The sequence below is a fragment of the Podarcis muralis genome, chromosome 2 (genome assembly GCF_964188315.1).
Source record: "Podarcis muralis chromosome 2, rPodMur119.hap1.1, whole genome shotgun sequence".
NCBI classification, from domain to species: domain Eukaryota; kingdom Metazoa; phylum Chordata; class Lepidosauria; order Squamata; family Lacertidae; genus Podarcis; species Podarcis muralis.
Genome location: NC_135656.1, coordinates 15,718,109 through 15,742,583, shown reverse-complemented (window position 1 = coordinate 15,742,583; position 24,475 = coordinate 15,718,109). Strand labels below are relative to the sequence as shown.

The window sequence follows — 24,475 nt, the reverse complement described above, 5'->3', positions numbered from 1 at the left end:
AAGTTTGCCTTCTTCTAACAAAAGAAATCAGAAACTCCTGTCTGCTAGTTTCTGCTTGCACAATGGGACATCTCTTCCCCTCCCCTGCAGCCCCGGGTAGGCTCTCAAAATCTGCTGCAGACCGTTGGAAGAGTCCCAGGAGCAGATTTTTGGGATGTGCAGTGAAAGGATATGAAGGGAAAGCCCTTTTGTGTGAGAGGAACTGTACCTGTGCGGTGTTGCATGCAGTCAGTGAAACCCGGTTAGGTATCTAGTTTGGCCCTTGAACATTCAGTTGGATATAACTTTCTAGTCAGAACCCCAGGTCCTACTGTCTTCCCTTGTCTCCTTTTTGAAGGGAGCGGGTGGCGCTGTGGCCTAAACCATGGAGCCTCTTGGGCTTGCTGATAGGAAGGTTGGCGGTTCGAATCCCCGCGATGGAGTGAGCTCCCATTGCTCTGTCCCAGCTCCTGCCAACCTAGCAGTTCAAAAGCACAGTGCAAGTAGATAAATAGGTACCGCTGCGGTGGGAAGGTAAACGGCGTTTCCGTGCGCTCTGGTTTCCGTCATGGTGTTCCTTGCACCAGAAGCGGTTTAGTCATGCTGGCCACATGACTTGGAAAGCTGTCTGTGGACAAACACTGGCTCCCTCAGCCTGAAAAGCGAGATGAGCACCGCACCCCATACTGTAGTTGCCTTTGACTGGACTTAACCATCCAGGGGTCTTTTACCTTATTACAGCTTTGGTGACTAAGTATTTGATCCCAACCCAGTTTATCTGGGAGCAAGCCCCACTTACTCCAACGAGACTTACTTCTGAGTAGACAGAGGTCAGAATTGCTTTGCAAATGGACGTTTTGCTGCCCTAACAATTCGGTTCGCCGACACGCACTGGACTGAATGAAGTGTTTTTTCCCCTTACTGTTCTAAACTTCCTGTTAAGAAGTTTCCATTCCATGGAAAGTAGAAATTGCTAGGTTGTCGTGAACTTTATTCTATGTGGTGTGTATTATTTCCCTTGCCAGCTTTCGCAGGCTGCTCGTGCCCCAAAGCAATGACGTTTTGAATTTTTTTGTATTTTAATTACGACACCTCCATTGAAATCATGACTCCAGCTCCTTCCTGATGCTGGGACTTCCTGGAACTTGAACGCTGACCTAAAGTTCTGTTGACACAAACTATTCATGTTAAGTGTTTGGGAAAATCCTCACCAAAATGAATTCCTGTCTGCTTACGGCAAGCTGGGGGTTGGGGAGAGAAGACGCGGGTTAAGTTGCTCCAAATAAACTTGAGCAACCTCTCGCTTTCATTTGAAAGCCTCTACTTTTAACAAGCGTTTTAGCTGATCTGCTTTCTAGCCAGCTGCAAATTGTTTAATGTTTATGTATGCTGCTAAATTGTAAAAAGCATTTTCTCAAGCTTTGAGTTACCACCCACTGGTAAAAGGAAATACCATCTTTAATCCCCCCCCCCCCGGCCCAATATTCCTATTAAAGTAATAATCCAAAAGTAATAATCCAAAACCCAAAATTGCTTCCAAAATTTTTGTTCCTTTGACTTGCAGCCCCCACTGATTCAGCTTGAAGCTTTTTCTGGTTTTGAAAGCAGCCCAAGTTAGGGCTGGGTGATATCTGGTTTTGAATATTGCGAGATACCACCCAGCTAAATATCGCAATATACCGATATATCACAATGTCTGAAATAAGGATGGAGCTATGCAGAGACATTGGCTGGCTTCACAGTTTTCCCCACATTGTGATTTTTGCATAGGTCAAAAACTATGAAACCAATATCATGAAAATGGACTTGAAACCGGTTTTGGACAATATATCGCCTAGCCCAAACACACATCATGGTTTGAAATATATTGCCAGGTCAAAAACTATGAAACCAAATCGCTATATGGACTTCAAACTGGGTTTTGACGATATATCGATATATTGCTCAACCCAGCCCAAGGTACCTAAGCAATTACTTCTTCTGGATATGCAGTTTGACAGAGTCCTCTGGCACTTCTTAAAGACTTCCTGTCACATATTCCGTAAATAGGAGTCTCTTTCATTAGATGTGGAGAAAACAGCAGTGGGGAGCGTATGTCCATATACAGTGGTACCTTGGTTCTCGAACTTATTCCGTTCCAGGAGTCCGACTCCTGAAACCGTTCGAAAACCAAGGTGCGGCTTCCGATTGGCTGCAGGAGCTTCCTGCACTCAAGCGGAAGCCACGTCGGACGTTTGACTTCCAAAAAACGTTCACAAACTGGAACACTTACTTCCGGGTTTGCGGAGTTCGGGAGCCGTTTTGTTCGACAACTAAGCCATTCAAGAACCAAGGTACCACTGTATACCCATTGTGTGCATGCATTGTGATACAGTTGAGGAAAAGAGTATGTTCATGGACATAGAAATCAACGAGGCAGCAGTTCTATTTCCCCTCTTTTGAATGCCTGATTTATGCCCCTTTATAATAATAATAATAATTTATAATAATTTATTATTTATACCCCGCCCATCTGGCTGGGCCACCCCAGGCACTCTGGGCAGCTCCCAACAGAATATTAAAAACACGATAAAACATCAAACATTAAAAACTTCCCTAAACAGGGCTGCCTTCAGATGTCTTCTAAAAGTCAGATAGTTGTTTACTTCCTTGACATCTGACAAGAGGGCGTTCCACAGGGCGGGCACCACTACCGAGAAGGCCCTCCACCCGGTTCCCTGTAACCTCACTTCTTGCAGTCAGGGAACCATCAGAAGGTCCTCGGAGCTGGACGTCAGCGTTCGGGCCAAACGATGAGGGTGGAGACCCTTCTTTGCACTGTGAGTTGCAGCAAATTGTAGGTTCTGGTGCTAAAAAGAAGCACCCCGCCTTGATGCAAAATAGAAGAATGTAAATAACTTTTGAGTGGACTTTTGAAGAAGACCTATGCTCTATGTGGGGATGTGGGTGGCGCTGTGGGTTAAACCACTGGGCCTAGGACTTGCCAATCAGAAGGTCGGCGGTTCGAATCCCTGCAACGGAGTGAGCTCCCGTTGCTCGGTCCCTGCTCCTGCCAACCTAGCAGTTCGAAAGCGCATCAAAGTGCAAGTAGATAAATAGGTACCTCTCTGGCGGGAAGGTAAACGGTGTTTCTGGTTCACCAGAAGCGGTTTAGTCATGCTGGCCACATGACCCGGAAGCTGTACGCCGGCCCCCTCAGCCAATGTAGCGAGATGAGCGCCGCAACACCAGAGTCAGCCACGACTGGACCTAATGGTCAGGAGTCCCTTTACCTTTACCTTAAATGTCCAACTGTCCTTTGTCAACAACAAATTGTCACTTTTTTGTGTTGAATACATGCGATATGGTAATTTATGGACCTAATATGTATCTAAAGCCATTTGCACATAACAAAATATGTATTTTATCAAAGTAATTGTTGAAAAGTCCATGAAGAATGTAGGCACCCTATATAGAGAAATGAGCAAACCAGTGATATTTTAGGAAGCAGGCTAGCAGGTGGGGGCCATTACTTACATCATAGGAGCCTACACAACACAAAACACTGTTGATGTGTGTAGGTTTTTTTAAATTTTATCTTCTATCTTGGAAATGTACTGTACATCCAGGTTTTTTTCCTTTAAATTTTTTGGGAGACCCCAAGAGAGTGGGGCCCTGAGCTATAGCTTGTTTAGCTTATACTGTACGTAAATGAGTCATAACACTGGTCGGTCTCCGTGAGAACAGAATGCCAGTCAAATGTACCATTAGCTCCATCCAGCAAGTTCTTCTTAGGTTCTTTCTGTCTTAAGACCCATGTAATTGTCAGTTTTGAGTAATTATATGCAGGCCAGTATTTGTCAGTCTTATGAGATTTCATTTTTATTGGCATTGTAACTTTTCGTTAGCTTCCCTGGGAATCTGTAGAAAGGTGGAGTTAAAAGTAATAAACTTCATTTAAAAAAACCAAAACAAAATTAAAGGTTTGAGCAAGCCCTGGGGCCTCATTTGGCAGTGGGGCTTGTCTGTCTTGTACATTCAGCTTTGTAGATTAATATTAACTTAAAGATTCCCACCGCACCCCCAGCTAGGTAACTGTGGACTACCTAGGTTATAAAGAAAGTGGTTGTGATTGGTACAGTGGTATCAGTGTGCATGGAATCAGTGCTTTTTTTCTGGGGGGGAAAGTGGGGGAACTCACCACAAAGTTCGTTTGTTCGTTTATTGTGAGCCCAGTTGCAGTGCTACCCCTAGCCCCTGTCCAAGGCAATGGCTAAATGTAAGATGTGGTTAATAAGCTCAAGCAGACAATGATCTGGATTATAAGTGGCCACAACTTTGATTACAGATGTTGTTTAGTCGTTTAGTCGTGTCCGACTCTTCGTGACCCCATGGACCAGAGCACGCCAGGCACTCCTGTCCTCCACTGCCTCCCGCAGTTTGATCAAACTCTTGCTGGTAGCTTCAAGAACACCATCCAACCATCTCATCCTCTGTCGTCCCCTTCTCCTTGCGCCCTCCATCTTTCCCAACATCAGGGTCTTTTCCAGGGAGTCTTCTCTTCTCATGAGGTGGCCAAAGTATTGGAGCCTCAGCTTCACGATCTGTCCTTCCAGTGAGCACTCAGGGCTGATTTCCTTCAGAATGGATAGGTTTGATCTTCTTGCAGTCCGTGGGACTCTCAAGAATCTCCTCCAGCACCATAATTCAAAAGCATCAATTACAGATTACAGATATAGGTGGATTTTTGGCTCAGGCCAAAATATCTGTTCTAGCCCCCACAGACAAAAAATAAATATTTAATTTTAAAAAGGTAAGGGGAACCTAGTTTCCCTTAAAATCTGTTCAAGAAAGCCACTGCGTGGAATGATGGGTAACCATTAAAAAAGAGATCTCTGCCCCTTTGGTGCAGAGATGCGGGTGGCGCTGTGATTTAAAACACCAAACCTCTTGGGCATGCCGATTGGAAGGTCGGCAGTTCGAATCTGCACAACGGCGGTGAGCTCCCATTGCTCTGTCCCAGCTCCTGCCAACCTAGCAGTTCAAAAGCATACCAGTGCAAGTAGATAAATAGGTACCACTGTGGCGGGAAAGTAAACGGCATTTCCGTGCATTCTGGTTTCTGTCACAGTGTTCTGTTGTGCCAGAAGCGGTTCAGTCATGCTGGCCACATGACCCAGAAAAGCTGTCTGTGGACAAACGCCGGCTCCCTCGGCCTGAAAGCGAAACAAGCCCTGCAACCCTATAGTCGCCTTTGACTGGAAGTAACCATCCAGGGGTCCTTTACCTATAGTTTAATGTTTGACGGGGGGAAGACAACTGAGGGAGGGTTGGGAAGGGAGATGCAAGAATGAGGAGGCAGAAGGACAGCTAGCTAAGCATGCCTGCTTTGTTCCAGCTGGGATGGAGAGTTTTACGAAAGTCTTAATGGACGAAGTAGGTTCTGGGGAGTGCATCTGAAGGAGGAGAGAAGGGAAGCATTTCATAGCTGCTCTGAGTCCCAGACACAGAGTAGCGAGGAGGAAAGAGCAGAGTAGTTTTAAGCGAGCTGGAAATCTCCAGGTGGTTTAAGGCCACAGATCAGGGAGATGGAAGGTCTTTGGCACAGGAGCTAAAATAAGCATGAGTAGAAACGTGAGTTAATGGGACAGAGGAAAGGAGAGAGCTGAGAAGTAAGGACAAGGTATTTGTGCTGGAAGGGAAGCTACTGGAGATGTTTGAGGACATCCATGATACAGAGATAAACAAATACTCGGCCATAGAGTTCTGGATAGAGTTGTGGAAGGACTGAGGTTGTAGCAAAAGGAAACCTAGAAGGCTTGTAGTAGAGGCAGGAGCTAACAAAGCATTTCAGCCAGGGAAACCAAGGAGATGTAGAACTGATTTTGTTGTTACGTAAATGATGTATATTCTTTATATTAACGAATATAATTTTATTGGCCATGAAACCTGTGTGCTCAAAAGCACGCTGCTTAGACAATCCGTTTCGGAACGAGCCAGTAAACTGATGGGTTTGTGCCTTTCTTTCCTTTTGTTTTTAAAGCAGGTTTTTCGTGACCAAGGCAGGGTTGCTGGTGGTAGGAGAATCTCGGAGAACAGCTTTTCCTCGGAAGACCTTGACTTCAGTTCCGGAGAAAGAAGCCACAATGTCTCAGGTGGGCAGCGTTCAATGTTGCATGGATCTTTGTGTTATGGCGGCTTCCCCCCAAATGGTACGGTACACTGGTTAAGCATCATTTTGGCAAAGTGGAAGAGGGATCATCTCCAAAACCTGGGATGTCCGAGGACGGCACTGCGGATCAGCAGTGCTGCCATACTCCATGGTTTGAAGGGTGGCAAAGCATGCCAGGACTTTTTCTGTGGTGGCCCCCAGTTTGCGGAATTACCTCCCTTCTGAGGTGCATATGTGCCATCAAATCTCTCTACCCAGGCCATCAAATGAGTGAATGTTTTCCCTCCTTCTCTGCTGCTGCACACTATCGTCTTGTCATTCTGTTGTTGGCTGTTTTGCTATTTTAATGTAAATTGTATTCTGCCGATTGGACTTTGTTTTGTAACCTGCATTTGGAGCGCTTGGTAAAGGGCGAACAAACGATAAACTAATTGATGTTCCTCTCATTTTATGCAGAGTAGCAATGATAATAATAATAATTAATAATTTTATTATTTATACCCCGCCCATCTGGCTGGGTTTCCCCAGCCACTCTGGGAGGCTCCCAACAGAATATTAAAAACACAATAAAGATAAAAGGTAAAGATCTGATACATGCTTATATAATGAAAACCTATGCCCTTCATTTTAATGTCCGGGACTGATATCTCTGTGTTGTTTTTAGAATTGCAGTTGCAAATTTAAAATTGCCATTATCATTGCAACTGCACCCTATGCGCTGCTGAGATCTTCAGTTTTTATTTTTGGCCCCTGAGGCGGCAAGGGGGTGTACAGTACATGAAATAAAAAGGGGCCAGTATAGCTCTTTCGTGTTATAAGGAAAACCATGAAGGCACACGATATAGATTCATGTGAGGCATCTCTTGGATAGCATTATTCCACGCATGCATAAGAGAGCATCGAAAGGGAAACAATATGCAGCTGGAGGATTATTGTCAATCTTCTTCCTTATTATTATGACTGATGCAATGATCTTTGTCATCATCACCAACAATGCTAGGGCACCATCATCAAGCATTGTAAATCAGCGTTATCATTTCCCCAAATTGTACATTTGGGGGGGTTGGGAGAGAAACTGAGGGAAAGGCTACCTTGGTAGAGGCAATATTTGGGTTGGGAGAGAACTTCCCAGTTCATAGCTGAGTCTGCTGACTGATTTGTGGTTCATAGTCCATAATTTATTTGTCCTTTGCTTTACCAGTTTGTGAAAATCCTGCTAGCAGTTGCTTTCCTATAAACTGAGGGAAATACAGTTGTTTCTTTTGACATCTTTCCCTCCACAACCAGTGCTATTTGCCTTGCGTTCCTGAGCATTTGCTTGTCTTGCACCTGCTCACCGTACAAGGCTTCTGGTGGCATGTACTTGTGTGTATTGATGTTTCTTGTTGCTGCTGTTACCTGAAATGAATAGGCAGACACGGAAGAAGGGGTTGGGGTGGGGAGAGCAGAAACTCTTAGCTGTTGTGAGTGCAGAAGTGACAAGAGACGATTCTGCAACGGCTGTAGGATAGATAGCGTGACATAACAGTGCAACTAAGAGGGAGGCTAGGACAGTTACTTGACCCACCCTGGGTTGTACCGTGTCCTTCAAAGTGAGGGGGAAGCTAAACTACACTATGGGGTGAAGGGATGAGCCTTTCCATTGCCTTCTTGTCGCCCCTGAAACAACGGTTTTGGGGTGTGGTTCTTCTGCTGACCAAACATAGCCCCAGCAGTTTGGAGAAGAGAATCTGCCTTTAGGTTCAAATGTACGAGCAACAAAAACGTTCAGGCTTCCTCCCACCCACCCCCTTCTGTCTGCCAATGCTGCACTTTTAAAAGTCTTCCCATTCTCCTGCCTTGAAGGGATTGGGCAATAATCTGTTTCTCTCCCGGTGCCAGTTTGGCCCTTGGCTAGCAAAGGAGATTGTGAAACCTTTAAAACAGGTGTCAGAACAGCCCTTGAGATGCAGTTATCTTGCCTTGGTTAGGGGAAATCAATTCCTTGATGGCCTTTCTCATTCCAAATACCATCCCTTTCTCTTTTCTGCTTCCCTCTCCCACCCCCACCCAAAAATATACGATTTCATTCCTGGGCAAATCTGCATTTGGGGATGCGGGTGACACTGTGGTCTAAACCACTGAGCCTCTAGGGCAGGCATAGGCAAACTTGGCCCTCCAGATGTTTTGAGACTACAATTCCCATCAGCCCTGACCACTGGCCCTGTTAGCTAGGGATGATGGGAGTTGTCGTCCCAAAACATCTGGAGGGCCGAGTTTGCCTATGCCTGTTCTTGCGCTTGCCGATCGGAAGGTCGGCGGTACGAATCCCCACGACGGGGTGAGCACCCATTGCTTTGTCCCAGCTCCTGCCAACCTAGCGGTTCGAAAGCACACCAGTGCAAGTAGATAAATTACCTTCCCACTGCGGCGGGAAGGTAAACGACATTTCCGTGCGCTCTGGTTTCTGTCACAGTGTTCCGTTGTGCCAGAAGCGGTTTAGTCCTGCCGGCCACATGACCCGGAAAGCTGTCTGTGGACAAATGTTGGCTCCCTCGGCCTGAAAGCAAGATGAGCACCGCAACCCTATAGTCGCCTTTGACTGGACTTAACTGTCCAGGGGTCCTTTACCTTTTTACCTTAGGTAAAGGTAAAGGGACCCCTGACCATTAGGTCCAGTCGTGACCGACTCTGGGGTTGCGGCGCTCATCTCGCTTTACTGGCCGAGGGAGCCGGCGTACAGCTTCCGGGTCATGTGGCCAGCATGACTAAGCCGCTTCTGGCGAACCAGAGTAGCGCACAAAAATGCTGTTTACCTTCCCACCGGAGTGGTAGCTATTTATCTACTTGCACTTTGTGCTTTCGAACTGCTAGGTTGGCAGGAGCTGGGACCGAACAATGGGAGCTCACCCCGTCGCGGGGATTCGAACCGCCGACCTTCTGATCAGCAAGTCCTAGGCTCTGTGGTTTAACCCACAGCGCCACCCGCGTCCCTACCTTTTTACCTTACCGACTAGTAATGACAACTGTCTGCTCTCGTGTTCTAGGTCATCCGCTGTGCATCTCTCCGACATCAAGCCTGGAGAAAGCAGAGAGCAGGAAGAATCAGGAGATGCCTCGCTTGTCGGAAACATCCATCAAGGATCGGCTTGCTAAGTACCAGGCAGCGGTCTCCAAGCAGGGCAGCTCTGGTGGTCTTGTGGTAGGTCCTCCCTTTCCTATAACTGGCCAGCTGTTGCTTTACCAGAGCCCACTCCATGAGGGGTGACTCCAGCGAAGGCTGATCTTGTTTGGAAGAAGGTGCAATACTTGGATCCTTGAGGAGTGGCGTTGGTGACTTGTACAATGCATTGTATACAGGGCATGTAGGTTGTTTTAAAGCTGCTGAAAGGGTTTTCAGACACCCCTCTTCCTCCTGCTTTTGGAAATGCTACTGTCTCTTGGTTTGCATGTGCCTAGCTCTCTGCCTCTGAGGATCTCTGCATGCATTCGGAAACCAGCCTGGCCATCTTGCTGGGAGCATGTGTATGGAGGGAAGCCAGGTGCAAAACGGTGATGTGACTTGCCCAAAGTCTTGCTATCGTCTCTCTCTTTCTCTCCCCTTTTTTCCTGGTTCATTGTATGGTGTTTTACGTAATCAATGGATTCATCTTCTCCCTGCACGACACCCACCCCTGGCTCCAAGCTCCAATTCATCCATAACAATGTTATTTGTTCATGCTGTGCTTCTGTGGCTGATCTGTACTTGGCTAGAAAATTTTTGAACAGGAGATGGAATAGAGGCTGTAGAGCAAATTGTCCTTCAAGGGGGAAATTAGCAGGAGCCCCAGGTTTCCCGATTTGGGGGGGTGGAGGTACTGTTTTGTTCAAAATTGGTGACTTGTGGTAGCTTTGTGTCCACAACCCAGTATCCTCCCAGACTCATGATAGCTTAGCCACTGCTTTTCTTTTTCTGGATTAAAAAGGGAAGCATGTGTCACCTTTTGAGGTGAAAAAACTAAAAAAAGTGTAAAAAGGTAAAGGGGCCCCTGACCATTAGGTCCAGTCGTGGCCGACTCTGGGGTTGCGGCGCTCATCTCACTTTATTGGCCGAGGGAGCCGGCGTACAGCTTCTGGGTCATGTGGCCAGCATGACTAAGCCGTTTCTGGTGAATCAGAGCAGCGCACGGAAACGCCGTTTACCTTCCCGCTGGAGCGGTACCTATTTCTCTACTTGCACTTTGATGTGCTTTTGAACTGCTAGGTTGGCAGGCGCAGGGACCGAGCAACGGGAGCTCACCCCGTCACGGGGATTCGAACCGCCGACCTTCTGATCGGCAAGTCCTAGGCTCTGTGGTTTAACCCACAGCACCACCCGCGTCCCTAAAAAAAGTGTATGCAAGAGTAAAAAGGGGGAAGTGACATGCTTAGAAGAGCCCACACCCTCTTCATCTTCCCCACAGGTTGCTGATGTGACTTGAGCAGAGATGTGGGGCCGTATTCAGCTACTGCGTCCTGCCTGCGCATGGATTTCCGCTTGTGCAACAAGATTTCCTCCCTCCCACTGTCTGTGCCCTGCACCATCCCCAGTTCTGCTCCAGAGAGTTGGGGTAACTCCTAGTACAGATTTAGGGGTGGATGCAGAATGGGGGAGAATGTTTTGTTGCGCAAGCGGAAACGTTCCATTAAGTGCTGTGTTCGATTCCACCCATAGTTGGCAACCTCCCCTTGCCAGGGGCAAAGAACCCTGCTGTCTCAGGGATGGTGGAAGGATCCAATTGCCTTCCAATACAGAGCATATGTTTCTTTATTTAAAGCAATTGCTATGCTGCTTAACACCATAGTTTCAAAATCAGAAAAAGCTGGCTTTGCTGAATTATATTTTTTTTTTAAAAGGTCTTCATTAGGCAGCTGAAGTTCAGTACAAAGAGAGGGGCCTGTTTGATCTTGGCGATGAGGTTGTTTCGTAGAATTGGGCCGATAATACGGAGTACATGGCTCTTGGTGTGTCTAAGCCATGTGGGAGCCCACTAACAGTGACTCCCCCAAAGACTTCTGCGATCATGCAGGGATATAAGGGATCAGATGGTCTTAGTGGTATACCGGACTCACATTAAGAGCCTTATAAATCACTACAATAGCCTTGAATCTGGCCAGTGATTTTAAACACAGGAGTTATGTAGTGGCAGTAGTCTGTCCCCCATCTATCTCCCCCCAACATAGGCTAATGGGAAAGGAGGCAAAGCTGGAACAATAAATCATACAGAGATACAGCAGGCAGACTCCTTTGGGTGGGTAGTGTGTATGCAAGAGCCTCTAATAATGAATTCTATTGTTTGTTGTACGCTGTTGTGACCCTGCACACAATTTGAGCATCGTAAGCAGGTAAACACAGCACAGTCTAGATTTCATAAGCACTAGGGAAGCTGGTCTTCCCTTCTGCCTCTTTTGCGCTAACAGGGAATTCTCTGAAAATTCTTAAACTTCTCAAGTTTGCTGCAGCTTGCAATGGGCAGGTTCACCTCTCTGACACAGGGCCTTTCTTCTTCTTGCCATATGCAGCGCCGTATTTCTGATGCTCTAGTTCAGTAATTGAAAGGAAATTAATGGCATGGGTAATTGCACCTTGATTAACAAATCTGCTTAGCTACTAACGGCTTCCCTCTGCTTTGCCTTCAGTTTCTTGCCTTGCTTTCTCAAAGAACAGGTGTCAGCAGTCTGTTGGCTTCTAGGGGGTGAATTGGTCAATGCACAGAGCCTCTTAAGCACACGATTGTGTCCAGATTTTTAATAATAATGGCAGAAGAGGCTGAGAATCCCAGATCAGAAGCAATCTTGGGGCTGAACTCCTCATTACACAGAAATGTGTCTAGCAGGATCCCAGGGACCCCTTGTAAAGGAAAACAGTGTTTGTGTGTTTTTTGTGTTTTGGGGGGCGGTGTTATTTCTCCACTGGAATAGTGGTGGCGGTGGTGGGGTGCTTAACCCTTTACCTGCCAGCAGCTTTTCTGCTTTATCTTCCACTCCATGGGACTCCAGGTCCATTTGCCTTTGTGATGGAGCTGAGATTTGCCTCTGAGCATCAATGGGGTGGGTTTTCCAGGAAAAAGAAAAAAGAAAAATCAGGCTAAGTTGCCTAGGGTAATTGGCACCAGAAAAACCCCCAACTCAATTTGAATGGGAAAAATCTGCTGATGCCCAGATCCAATTTAGCAAATGAAAGTAAAATAAAAATGCTAAAGATTTTGCAACTGCCAAGCTTGTCTAATAATGCATTTGCAGCTGGTATCCAATGGTTGTTACTTAAAAGCTCTCCGCCATGCGTGGAAGGCAACAAATGTTTGGCACACCAGCTTTAGAAAGGTAGAGCTGCTTTTGCAGTTGTTTTCTGCAGTTGTTTTGGCTGTGTGATTTTGCCCATATGCATAATCAGGGTTTTCCCCCAGCCAGAACTCACTAGAACTCAGTTCCGGCACCTCTCAGGTGGGTGCCATTGCCATTATAAGAGAACAAGGGAGGTGTTCATGGTGAGTTCCGGCATGGCGAGTTTCTAGAAAAATAGCACTGTGCATGACTGCCGGAACGTAACACCCATGTAAGATGTAAGTCGACTGTACATGCAATAGCTAGTTAAATTGGATGGTAAGCTATTTTTTTTAAAACAAGGCAATAAAATGAAATAAAAGCATGCTTTGTATGGAACCTGTATTAACAGCGTTCAGGAGACTGGAAGGCAATGCTTCTTAAACATTTCCCCTTGCTTGATGCAAGGTTTTTGGATCCTTTTGTTTGAATCTGAAGGGGATGCACGCTTATTTAGCGACTTCTCTGCTAATTTGTGGTAAAGCCTGACAGCTGGCTTGGGTCAGAGTTCAGTGTCTTATTTTGTGAAGGCTATTAGTAACAGTTGCTGTGTAGGATAAATAACAGCTCTGGCCACCTAAGAGCTTCATCCAGTAAGGAATAAGGCCTCTCTGGGAAAACACTCTAATGTGTTGATAGAAACTGCTGTATCTTGACACTCAGGGCTCCAACGTTGTTGTTGTTTTAAAGCCACTTTAAGGATACGATTGAAGGGTGGTATAAAAATACTTCCGTTTCCATTGTCCTACAACATATCCGACTTTCTCAAAAGGCTTGAGCGAGCTCCCCCCCCCCCCCCCTTTAAGGACTTAAAATATACAAATGCTCAAGTGCTTTGTCATTCTGTAGAGTGAGACTCAAGCCATTGAAAGCGAAGATAAGAGCTACAATTCTGAACAGAAGGAGAACTTGCCTCCGTCCTCAGAAGATACGTTTCCCCAGCAGGATGGGGAGAAGGTAAGAGTTGGATCGTGTTGGGTGAAGATCAGAACAACTTCGCTTGGGAGAGGAACTGCTAGGAGAGGCACACCCGGAACACTGTAAAACCGCAACATCTGGAAACTCGAGTTGTATCTGCTGATGTAAATTGATTGCAGGCTGTGCTGAGGTTCTGACTATAACATCATGGAAAACAGCATTGAATCTAAGCCATTGAATCTATCTGTAAAGCATGCTAGGTTTCATATCCTTTTTTTCTTCCCTTAGCACCGGCTACCTAAAACTTCATTCCAGCGTTGTACAAGTGCAACAGGACTTCGCTTTCCTCTCTGCCACCTACCCCTGCACTCCCTCAATCTGCTTGAGAAGAGTTCCTTACTATTATAATTATTATTTATTGAATTTCTACAACACCCTATACCTGGGGTCTCAGGGCGGTTCACAGAATAAAATCAAAACAGCAACCAAATACCGCCCCCCAAAAAACCCCCCACTTTTTAAAAGGGCATAGGATGTACATCGGATCAACCAAAGGCCTGGTTAAAAAGGAATATTTTTGTCTGGCGCCTAAAGGTGTATTATGAAGGTGCCAGGCAAACTTCTCTGGGGAGAGCATTCCACAGATGGGGATCCACTTCAGAAAAGGTGTGTTCTTGTGTTGCCACCCACCACACCTATTGAAGGAGGGGGCACATGAAGAAGGGCCTCAGAAGATGATCTCAGGGTCCGGGTAGGTTCATATAGAAAGATGCGGTCCTTGAGGTATTGCGGTCCTGAGCCGTTTAAGGCTTTATAGGTCCTTAATCGTCTGGAGCAAATTTTGAGGGGTGGGAGGGAGGATAAGAAAGCGAAGTCCTGTTGCATGAGTGGAAGTCAGTTCTGCTTGCACACAGATAGTATTGGATATAACCCAAAGGTTGCTAGGTTAATACTGAGTAGCATCCTGTCTTTGTCACTGAAAAATTTACTGCTCCATAGAAACAAAATGTGAGCTGCAGCGTTCTTCCATATCAGAATATTAAAATCTTCTTCCTATCTGTATGTTTTGCCGTGGGTACTTTTCAGGGTGGCTGGGTATCTAAATCTTGCACAGTATTCACTTGTTGCAAGGGGGTTTTCTGTGCAGGATATGTTTCTGGCGGACTGTTTCCTTTTGCTAACTTTGGGCAAGTCACTGAGACCAACACCTCTGTCTTTCCTTCCTCTTCCCACCCACCTTTTGTTAAATTGGGAGTGGAAACTCTCTGTCTCTTCTGTAAGTGGATGTTTCATCAGAAGTGGATATCCTCAGCTGGAAAATTCTAAGCACAGATGCAAAACACTAGAGATTTTAGTGCTGTCAGATACTGGAAATGGTGTGAAACATCATTTACTCCTGTCATTCAATGTGTGCAAAACACAATGATTGAAATCCTGTGTACATTTAGGCTGCCTAAACCCCACACACCTGGGAGTAAGCACCATGGAATTCAGTAGGGTTTACTTCTGAGTAGTCATGGTTAGGATTGTGCTGTAACTGTGCACTGGATCGCAGGTTGAGGTTCGAACTCTCGACCATGTGCAGTTTTCACCCTCACCTTAGGTTCTTTGGATTCCCAGAACCAGGGCCTCTTCCATTCAGTGAGTTTTGGTATTTAAACTCCTTTTTCACTTTTTCACAGCAGAACTTCCCGCAGAAAATGGGAGAAGCTCCCTAGCCCTGCATTAAATCTCTCCCCTGTCCTGCAATTCTGCCCCTGATTGCTTTTATCATTTCAAAAATAAACATCTTGAAGCCCAGTTTTTGTGCATCTTTGATGATTAGTTTTGGGGAGTATGTACAAGTCCGTTTCAAATGCTAGTAATTTGGGATGGTGTGCGTGTATTAGCTTGACTTTTGGAGAGCTATTGGCAGCTTCCTGATTCTCACTGGGCAGATCCTCTCAGGCAACTGTTTTAAATCCTCTGCTGGGTAACCTCTTCCCCATTAAAAGGTGAGCTCACTTAAACACACATATTGAACTCCATAGTAATTCCTGTCTTTGTTCCCTTTTCTGCAGCTAAATGGATGGTCTGAATGAAAGGCCTCTTCCTGCGGATTTGAAAGAGTGAATAACTCTTACGTTTATAGGCATTATTTCCTCCCTATGGTAGGGTTGCCATATTTCGAAATTCAGACACCAGGAAAACCCCAAAGGAAGACTCCCAAAACTGTTGAGCTTTACTCTTTTAAAATATGCCAAAAAAAAAACACCCCACAATTTTTCGATTGGCTGGCCCAAGATCCAGGGCAAAGCGCTGCCTTTCAGAAATTCCCCTCGGACGTCAATTCCGCCTTTGAAATCCCGGTAACATCTGGGAAAATCCAGGCATATGGCAGCCCTAACGTATGGTGACTAAGCACTTGCTTGATGGGCTGATGAGCACATGCAAGAACGCTGAATAGACTGGGGTGAGGTGGGGGAGGGATGAGAATGTGTTGGCACTTGTCTTTTTAAACACCCATGTAAAACGTGTTGGCCTTCTGTCCTAGCTGGACATGGGAACGGAGTGGAAACATTTCATAAGCCTAACCCATGTGCTTATTTGCACACACACCCTTTAGTTTGCATGCAGAAAGAAGTGCTTTTTGGGTTTCCCCGGTATCACAGGAGTATCACCCTTCTGCCGGGAGCTCCCTGACACTGTCGAATGCTTAGTGATCTGTTCCCAAAACGAGTCAAATGAGCACAGTGTGTTTATCCCAGCTTATGTGCTTCCTAACTAATTGTTAAGTTCTGTTGCTCGGAATTGGGCTTCCATTTGTTAGTAGCATCTAGCTAATTTACACAGTTAAGCTTATTACGGCGTATTTAGTTCCTTAGTGTGAGCAGCCATAAGCTGCATTTTATTTAATAGAGCAGACATCCTAGAGGAGGGAAATGGCAGTCTTGTGTTATGACTCTAGCCCCTTCTTCCTTATAATTGCCCTGAATTCAAAGAGAAGCAAATGTCTGTAGCAGAAGCTGCTGCTGAGGGGATGGTGGCTTGGAAAATATGTTCATATATAGGCAGGATACAAAGCAGTAACAACTAAAACAATAGTATATAGGAATCAAGAGATTCTAGCAGTGTTGTGGGGGCCGCGATGTAGGGTTTTATTCATGCAACTGGCCCTGCACCTACCTGGGAGATAGCTCAATTGGTAGAGCGTGAGACTTTGAATCTCGGGGTTGCGGCATCAAGCCCCTCGTTGGGTAAAAGATTCCTGCATTTCAGGGGGTTGGTCTAGATGGCAGTCATGGTCCCTTCAGACTCTACAATGACTCTGTGTGTTAACAGCTTGGAGAGGCAATTTCCCGTAGCCTGTAGGTGCGTAGTAAAGATACAGCAATACCTGTACCTCTGGGTTTTGGAGCGCTGTGGTAACATGGCAACCATAGCTAGAGGTTAAAAGTGATCAGTTTGCGCTCTCTCTCTCTCTCTCTCTCTCTCTCTCTCTCATTAGAGAATCATGGGATGCTTTGAGGTAGCCCAGTATTCAAACCAGTGGCTATATGCCTAAGATCCCAGATTTAAGAAGGTAATGGTAAAGGACCCCTGGACAGTTAAGTCCAGTCAAAGGCAACTATGGGGTTGCAGCGCTCATCTAGCTTTCAGGCCAAGGGAGCCGGCGTTTGTCCACAGACAGCTTTCTGGGTCAGGTGGCCATCATGGCTAAACCGCTTCTGGTGCAATGGAACACCGTGACGGAAACCAGAGCGCGCGGAAATGCCGTTTACCTTCCTGCTGCAGCGGTACCTATTTATCTACTTGCACTGGTGTGCTTTAGAACTGCTAGGTTGGCAGGAGCTGGGACAGAGCAACGGGAACTTAACCCGTCATGGGGATTCGAACCGCTGACCTTCTGATCGGCAAGCCCAAGAGGTTTGGTGGTTTAGACCACAGCGCCACCCGCATCCCAAATTCCAGGTTTAGGTGTGTAGGGAAGGCCCTTGTACATTGAGAATCATTTCTCAGCAGCAGCTGTGTCTGCAGTGGATAATCCACTGGGAGAGGCATGCTATTGGGCCTTCTGATGGATTGAGGGCATTTCCAATTATCTATCTTGACCTCAAACCCTTAGTATAGTTGAGGCAATTTTTTTTATCTCTGGGTCTGTAGATTGGATAATCTCAACAGAGTCATCAACCTTATCCAAGGAAGATCTCTTTGTAGCTCATAAATCCGTGTATTTCACATGTCTCCCGCCCTCTCGGTAGCGTAGTCTTCCAAGGCTACAACTGCTGTTAGACTGTTTTGAGGCAAACCAATTTTTAGGTCTTCAAAGACTTCTCGGTGGTGAAAATAGGACAAAGCTGGCTTTTAAAAACACGTCGCCACAGCGGTGAGAAACAAAAACAGCAGACGTCTTTAGTTTTCAAAGGGCCAAGAATTTGCTAAAAAAATAAAATTTGGTACATGGCCTTGAGTTCCTTGTTCATTCAAGCAGTTAAGCTTTCTCTGAGATGCTATAGTAAAGAAATGCAGTGTTTCCCAAAGTTGGGCCTCCAGCTGTTTTTGGACTACAATTTCCATCATCCCTTATTGCTGGTCCTGGTTGCTAGGAATCATGGGAGTTGTAGTCCAAAAACATCTGGCGACCCCAGTTTGGGAAACAGTGTTGTACAGTGGACTCAGAGGTTTCTTTCAGCTGATAGAGTGACTTCATAGCTAAGTAGGCAACACAGACATTTAAATCAGTGCTGTCATCTTTAAACACCTGTTACGCTGTTGAGGTCAGCACCGAGGGACAGGTATAGTCCTGAATTTGTTGTTGAGCCACCTGGATTTGGCTCTGCCCCAGCAGTGATAATATCAAGATGAAATGGCAATGAGAAGGCACTTAGGACAGGTGAAACTATGGTCTCTGAAAATTAGGAGCTTCAGTGGATGAATCATTTCCCTTTCCACCCTACGTTAAGGCAACTGAAATGTAGAATCTAAGGGCTTTGGGGCGACACAGATCTCTGAGTTGGATATGGCAAAGTGTCTGTGTTCTTCGCATCTGACCACCGTCTGCCTTGCGCTGTACACATCTTATTGGCCTGTTTCAGTTGTGCCTTGTCTAAATGTTTCTTCTCTTTAATATATTAAACAATAATGGTTTGTTGAGAGCAGACAAATGACGATATTCATGTACTGAAGAACTGATCGTTTATATGTTCCCCCCTGCTACAGATTTCCATAGTAGATGGTCTGAATTCCAGTCTCTGCGAAGATGGCACTCGTAAGTTTTTAATCCCTCCCCTGCAATAAGAAATCGACTCATATTTTGCTTGGCTTTTGGTGTCTGGGTGTAGATTAATAATTATTATTATAATAATAATAGCTTTATTGTCAATGTACAACCTGTGTACAATGAAATTAACCGAATGAAATAGCTGCTTTGTCTTCTGAAACCATAGATTCCAGAGGCGGCGGCAGCCCTCCAATAAACCAGTCATTTTTGCCTCCTGGATATTTCTAAATCTGGATGTTATGGCAGGCATAGGAGCCAACTCATAGGGGCTGCAGGGTCTTTGCCCCCCTCCTAAAATATTTGAGGGGGCTGCCCCCCCCCCCCGGTTGATGAGCATTGCCATTCAAATTGTGTCTGTGCATCACGTCATGTGATTGATTATCCAGGGTGGGGCTTGCTTCCTCCCCGCACTAATATTTTATTCAAGTTGGCCACCCTGAAGGCATGAGGCAAGGTATTCTTCCGGTATGCAGTGGTTTCCCATTTCTGTTGCTAAGAGAGGAAATCAAATTCTTTTACAGAATTTTGTAGAATTGGTTGAAGTGACAATTTCTTTTTTTCTTTTCTTTTTTAAAAATGCTGTTAATATTTTTCTTCCACTGCCTGTACTTCTGCATATGCCCACCTCAGGCCTGTCTCTCTCTCTCTCTGCACCCTCTTCCATACTGTTAAAGTTTGTGGGTCGTAAATCCTTTGACCCACTGAGTCTGCTGCAACGGCCCTGCGATAAATCTGAATTTATTGTCACTCCGACAACCTTCAATGGCGCCCACACGCTTCCACTCGCGCGCTGCCACTCTTCTCAGTTGCCGGATAATAGCAGAGTTCACATGCAGCGTAAAATGGCTTGTCTGTGTTGACGTGGTGTCTTCAATAACTCAGCTCGACACCAGTGCTTCTATTCTAACACTCTTTATTTAGAAGCATAACAAACAGAAAAGAAAACCTACAGAATCTAACTGCATGTTCGCAGCTTTCTGCCTCTAACAAAAATGAAACTACCTTGCTCACATTCTCAGACAGACTGCTCTCCAAAGAGAGCTCAGCCCCCACAGAGCACAGATCAAAGGAAAATGCCCGGGTCATGTGCGCAATGCACCTAGTGAATCAGAACGCTTCTGGAGTGTTAACTGTGCAGAACCACAACACATACGAAGTTTCCTATTTTCCTGAAAATCAGTTTTGGCCACATTGTATGACAGAAACATGCAAGCCAGCCACACTCGTTCCAAGTGTATTCTTATGAACTTTTGGATGACAAATTCCAGACAGTGGGCAGGTTTTCAGGCCTAGATTATACCTCTGACCCCCTTATTTAGCTCTGCAGACATTTAAGTCTGCCCCACCTCACCTAAGTATCATCATCCTTTTATGTGTTAAGAAAATAATTCCCTTTGGGCCAAAATGTTTGAAGCCCATTATGCTCCAGTATTTGTCTCAAAGGGGTTTCCATTTGTGAAGAAAAGGCAGCATCTGAAGTAGCTGAGACCGTCTTTGAATTGCTTGCATCTGGTTTTCCGTTTGTTCCAAGTGAGATCAGTTGCCCATCCTGCGCAGCATTTAGTTGTGCTGTCCTCGATTCAGGATGTAAACGAAATCCTTTGAGTTTTAAGTGGCGGGTACTAATAAGATTATCTTCCCCTCTTCTAGCTGGGTTCAAGTTCCAGAAAGAAACGGAAGCCCCAAGGTCTGTCTATGCCAAACAACAAAGTCCCGATTCTAGAGCATCTAGCCAGACGGACACCTCTCCCCCAAAAGCCGTGAAGGTAGGTACAGTGGATAGGTTTTTTTGGTAGCAGTGGTCAACACAGGAGAAAAGCGAGTGGGTCTCTGCATGCAAAAGCATTGGATATTTACTAGAAAAAGAGGAGCTGGAATTCAGCAGGAACACCTCCCTTGTTCTCTTAGAATGGCAATAGTGCCCACCTGAGAGGTGCCGGAATTGAGTTCTGGCGAGTTCCGGCTGGGGTCGGGGGGAGCCCTGGATGCAACCCTCAGTTTGAAATATGCAAGGAACTTCAGAGAAGGAAAACTAAGCATTCTGTGCAGTGGTTCTGTGAGCCCTTCAAAACTTAGAAGCTGAAGATCTCCTGATAGGAGCCATAAAAATGAGAGCCAGTGTGGTGCAGTGGTTAAGAGCAGTGGACTCGTAATCTGGTGAACTGGGTTCGCGTCTCCGCTCCTCCACATGCAGCTGCTGGGTGACCTTGGGCTAGTCACACTTCTCTGAAGTCTGTCAGCCCCACTCACCTCACAGAGTGTTTGTTGTGGGGGAGGAAGGGAAAAGGAGATTGTTAGCCGCTTTGAGACTTCTTAGGGTAATGATAAAGCAGGATATCAAATCCAAACTCTTCTGAAAATAATGACATGCCATATTTTTCCGTGTATAACACACCCCAATGTATAAGCCGGCCCCTATTTTGGAGGACTCAGAATTAAGAAAATGGGGGGAGATTGCCCCCGTGTATAAGACTAACCCTCCTTTTTAAACATTTTTTAGTAAAAAAACCCTAGTCTTATACATGGAAAAGTACGGTATTTCAAGTTTATGTGATCTTTAATATATTTTTTATTAGATACAAAAATAAGTATGTTATATGCATATACTTTGAAAAAATGAAAAGAAACTTGTAAGAATAGAAATAAAAGATCCCCCGCCAAATGTCTTGAAAAACCATAATTATTCCAATAGCCCAGTCGTGCAACTAATTGAAATAATTTATTGAGAACAAAATAACTCATATTATGACATTCAGCACCATTGTTATGTCTGTATTTTGTAATAAAAGGGTGCCAGTAGCATTTAGATTTCCTATTCCACTATGAACAATTTTTTCCTCCCATAAACATTACTCACATTTTATAAAGCCAGTTGCACAAAGGTGTCTTTATAGATGCTGAGTTATATGCAGCAAGAATTCTAGCTGCCAGAATCATATTTATCAGTTACATTTCTTGTACCAGTTAACAGAGCCACCTTTGAAAAGAGGACTTCGTTCTTTCCAGGCATTTATTGGGAAAAATGTTCAGATTGTGAACAGAGTGTGGTGAAGAACACAGCACATGATATTATGGGCTGTCCCCTGTGCCTGCTAGATGACATGCCTTAGGAGAGCGAGAAAAATTCTCAGGGATGATTCATACCCCGGCCAGCACCTCTTTAATCTTCTACCCTCAAGCAGGAGATATAGAAGTATAATCAGCCATACCAATATGCTAAGAAACAGTTTCTATCCATGGACTGTTAGGCTGCTGAACGGAAAATAATATAGTGCAACTGGCTTTCGGGGTTGGTGTGTTGTGCGACAAGCACACAGACTGCAATGAGATTGAGTGTTTGTGTGGAGGGGAGGGAGGTTCGGTTAATTTCATTGTACACAGGTTGTACATTGACAATAAAGGTATTATTATTTAAAACTATAAACTACTTTGGGTGCCTTGGCAGATAGGTGGCATGTAAATCCAATAATAATAGATTTCCCTAAAAAATAACATATTCTGAAAAATAACGTATTCATAGATACATGAAAGTAACTGATTTTGCTGTACATCTCTGACAGTCCGTAGTACCAAAATCAGATATTTTCTTAATCCTTGCTGGTGTAAAGCACCGCCAATATGCAGCTTTACATTTTTTCTTTAATTGTAATTTTATAGATTTATGTGTTACATATTTACAAATATATCACCAGTTTTTGTTATTAATAATCAGATGTTTTGCTCACTTTCCCAACTCTGCCTCAACTCCTAACAGGGTGAATCAAAATAAACCAACATCTTTGGTAGTAAACCTTTCCTTTGAATATTGGTGGTTAATAAAATTTCAGTTCTTGTTAAACCTCCTTACATGAATAATTCATCAAACTCAAATATGTGCATTTTAGTAACTAGGTTTTTAAAAAAATGTTTGGGCAATTAAGACGGTTGTAGTCAATATTCCAGCATTTTAGCCCAAATGCCATCATGAGATAATAAACTTGGATTGTCTATATACTTTCGCGTGCGCACATTTTGCAAAATTGCTACCAATCCTTGCAGCTGTAAAATGATGCTATAGATAGAATACCTTGATCTTGTGCAGATCTACATTTCCCGCAGATTTTAATTATACTTGATTGAATTCTGTGCCAGGCAGTGGGGGGGACAAAAGGGTGTGTTTGCTTTTTGAGTAGGGAACTGTTAATTCACTGCACAATTTGCGAGTAATCCATAAGGCCTTCTGCTTCCCTTTCCATATTGTAGATGAAGTGTACAAAATTCCAATGTTTGGTTCATGATTATTCAGAACTGAATGTTTATCATCTTTATACTATTTATTGCTTAAAAGAGACCTTTCCTCCTTGATCTTTTGCAACTTAGTTGTTGGCTGAGTATGTTTCTCGTAGTGTAAATCTGAGAGTGTTTTTGTCCCAGGGAACATCTTAGTACGCTTTCACTCCAGCCCAGAGATGTGTTTATAAATAGCCATTTGTCTTTTCCAGCTTCTGTTTCCTGCTCCTGGTTCCTAATCTCTACTCCTGCCTCCCTTTTTAATGTGAGCTCGACTCTCGGCTTTCTTGCCTGTTCTCCTCCTCTTTTTATTAACCGGACTTCACACCCTTCCACTGTAGTTGCTAATCGTAGCGTGCTTGGAAAAAGAAACTTGCCTCTACACACCCCAAAACCTTCCTCCATGGTTTTTGCATGTAAGTTGGACGGGGAATTTATGCTGCTGCAGCAAATGCTAATGTCTGGTTCCCAGATGCGATTGGGGGAAAACTAGTTTTTGACAGCCAAGCAACACTGCCTGAATTCTTTCTTTCATTAGAGGGATCTATATTCCATGCTGCTTAAATTATCCTGTTAACATTGAGATTTTACTGATTATCAATGCAACAGAAGGTGGTGGTTTTGTTTTAAAAGGAAAAGCAGGTATGCCTTTGCAAGTTTGGAAAATCATCCCTGGGCTGATCAAACCAGCGGCGTAGCCTAGGAGGTATTGTCCGTATGGCAGCACAATAAATCTGTTAGGTTTGTAGCTGCTGTCCCAATGTATTTGCCTGGGTAACACATTCAACTTGCCAGGCAGAATGCATGCTTGAAAGTTTCATATGGGATTACCTGCATCAGCTGCCACCTTTTAAAAAAACACTTGAAGTTCCAGGCTTCAAAGCTTTTTCAACATAAGTAGATTTTTAAAAAAAATTAATGCGGGGCATTTAACTATATTAGCTCCTGTTTGGAAGGTAAAACATGTAATCAGGGCTGTTTCAGCCTGCCCACCTAAGCTAAGAGCCATTTCCTCTGCTACTTCTGCTCTTTCAGTCTCTCAGATTGTACGCATTTTGTGTTTTTTGTGGGCGGAGGCAGATCTAGCACCCTCCCTGTATTCAACCCAAACGTACTTTTCCTCCCCAGGGGGTGAGCTCTGGAGAAGGCAGGCTGGGGGAACAGTTCCTTGAAGCAGAAAGATGCAAATGGATTGGCTTCCCTCCGATTGCCATTCGGCAGCTTTTCATTTAAAAATAAATAAATAGGAAAGCGGCTCCCCTTCTAAATCCGAGAAACGAACGGAAACGTGGTCCTACCCGCATGCCGTACATTTAACGCACTCTTCTACCACTTTAACAGCCACGGCATCCCCCAAAGAACCGAGAAGTTGGAGCCCTTGGAGGGATCTTCCGACAATTCTTGGCCCCTTTAACAAACTACAGTCCTGTTGAAAGTGGCATGAGTGTTTTGAATGCAGGATGTGGACGTGGCCCGTATCAGAGTTTTGCGGCTGTTTAGAAAGGGGAACAGCCAACTTTGAGCACATGGAAAGGTGACGGTGCACAGTACACTGGTATGCCTAGTTTTGAATCTGA

At 44.9% G+C, this 24,475-nt stretch overlaps 1 protein-coding gene across 6 annotated transcripts in view; it reads left to right on the top strand.

Annotated features, from left to right (window-relative positions):
* The window catches only part of LIMA1 (LIM domain and actin binding 1), a 77,125-nt gene that overhangs the window by 46,439 nt on the left and 6,211 nt on the right, over positions 1-24,475 (top strand). For 3 of the 6 annotated variants that reach the window (XM_028710798.2, XM_028710828.2, XM_077923930.1), the window contains 5 exons: positions 6,002-6,113; positions 9,157-9,311; positions 13,301-13,408; positions 18,569-18,617; positions 20,280-20,395. In XM_028710798.2, coding sequence (XP_028566631.2) covers positions 6,002-6,113; positions 9,157-9,311; positions 13,301-13,408; positions 18,569-18,617; positions 20,280-20,395 — 540 coding nt within the window. The remainder of the gene's footprint in view (positions 1-6,001; positions 6,114-9,156; positions 9,312-13,300; positions 13,409-18,568; positions 18,618-20,279; positions 20,396-24,475) is intronic. The other 3 variants (XM_028710837.2, XM_028710812.2, XM_077923929.1) reach the window with 2 other exon arrangements.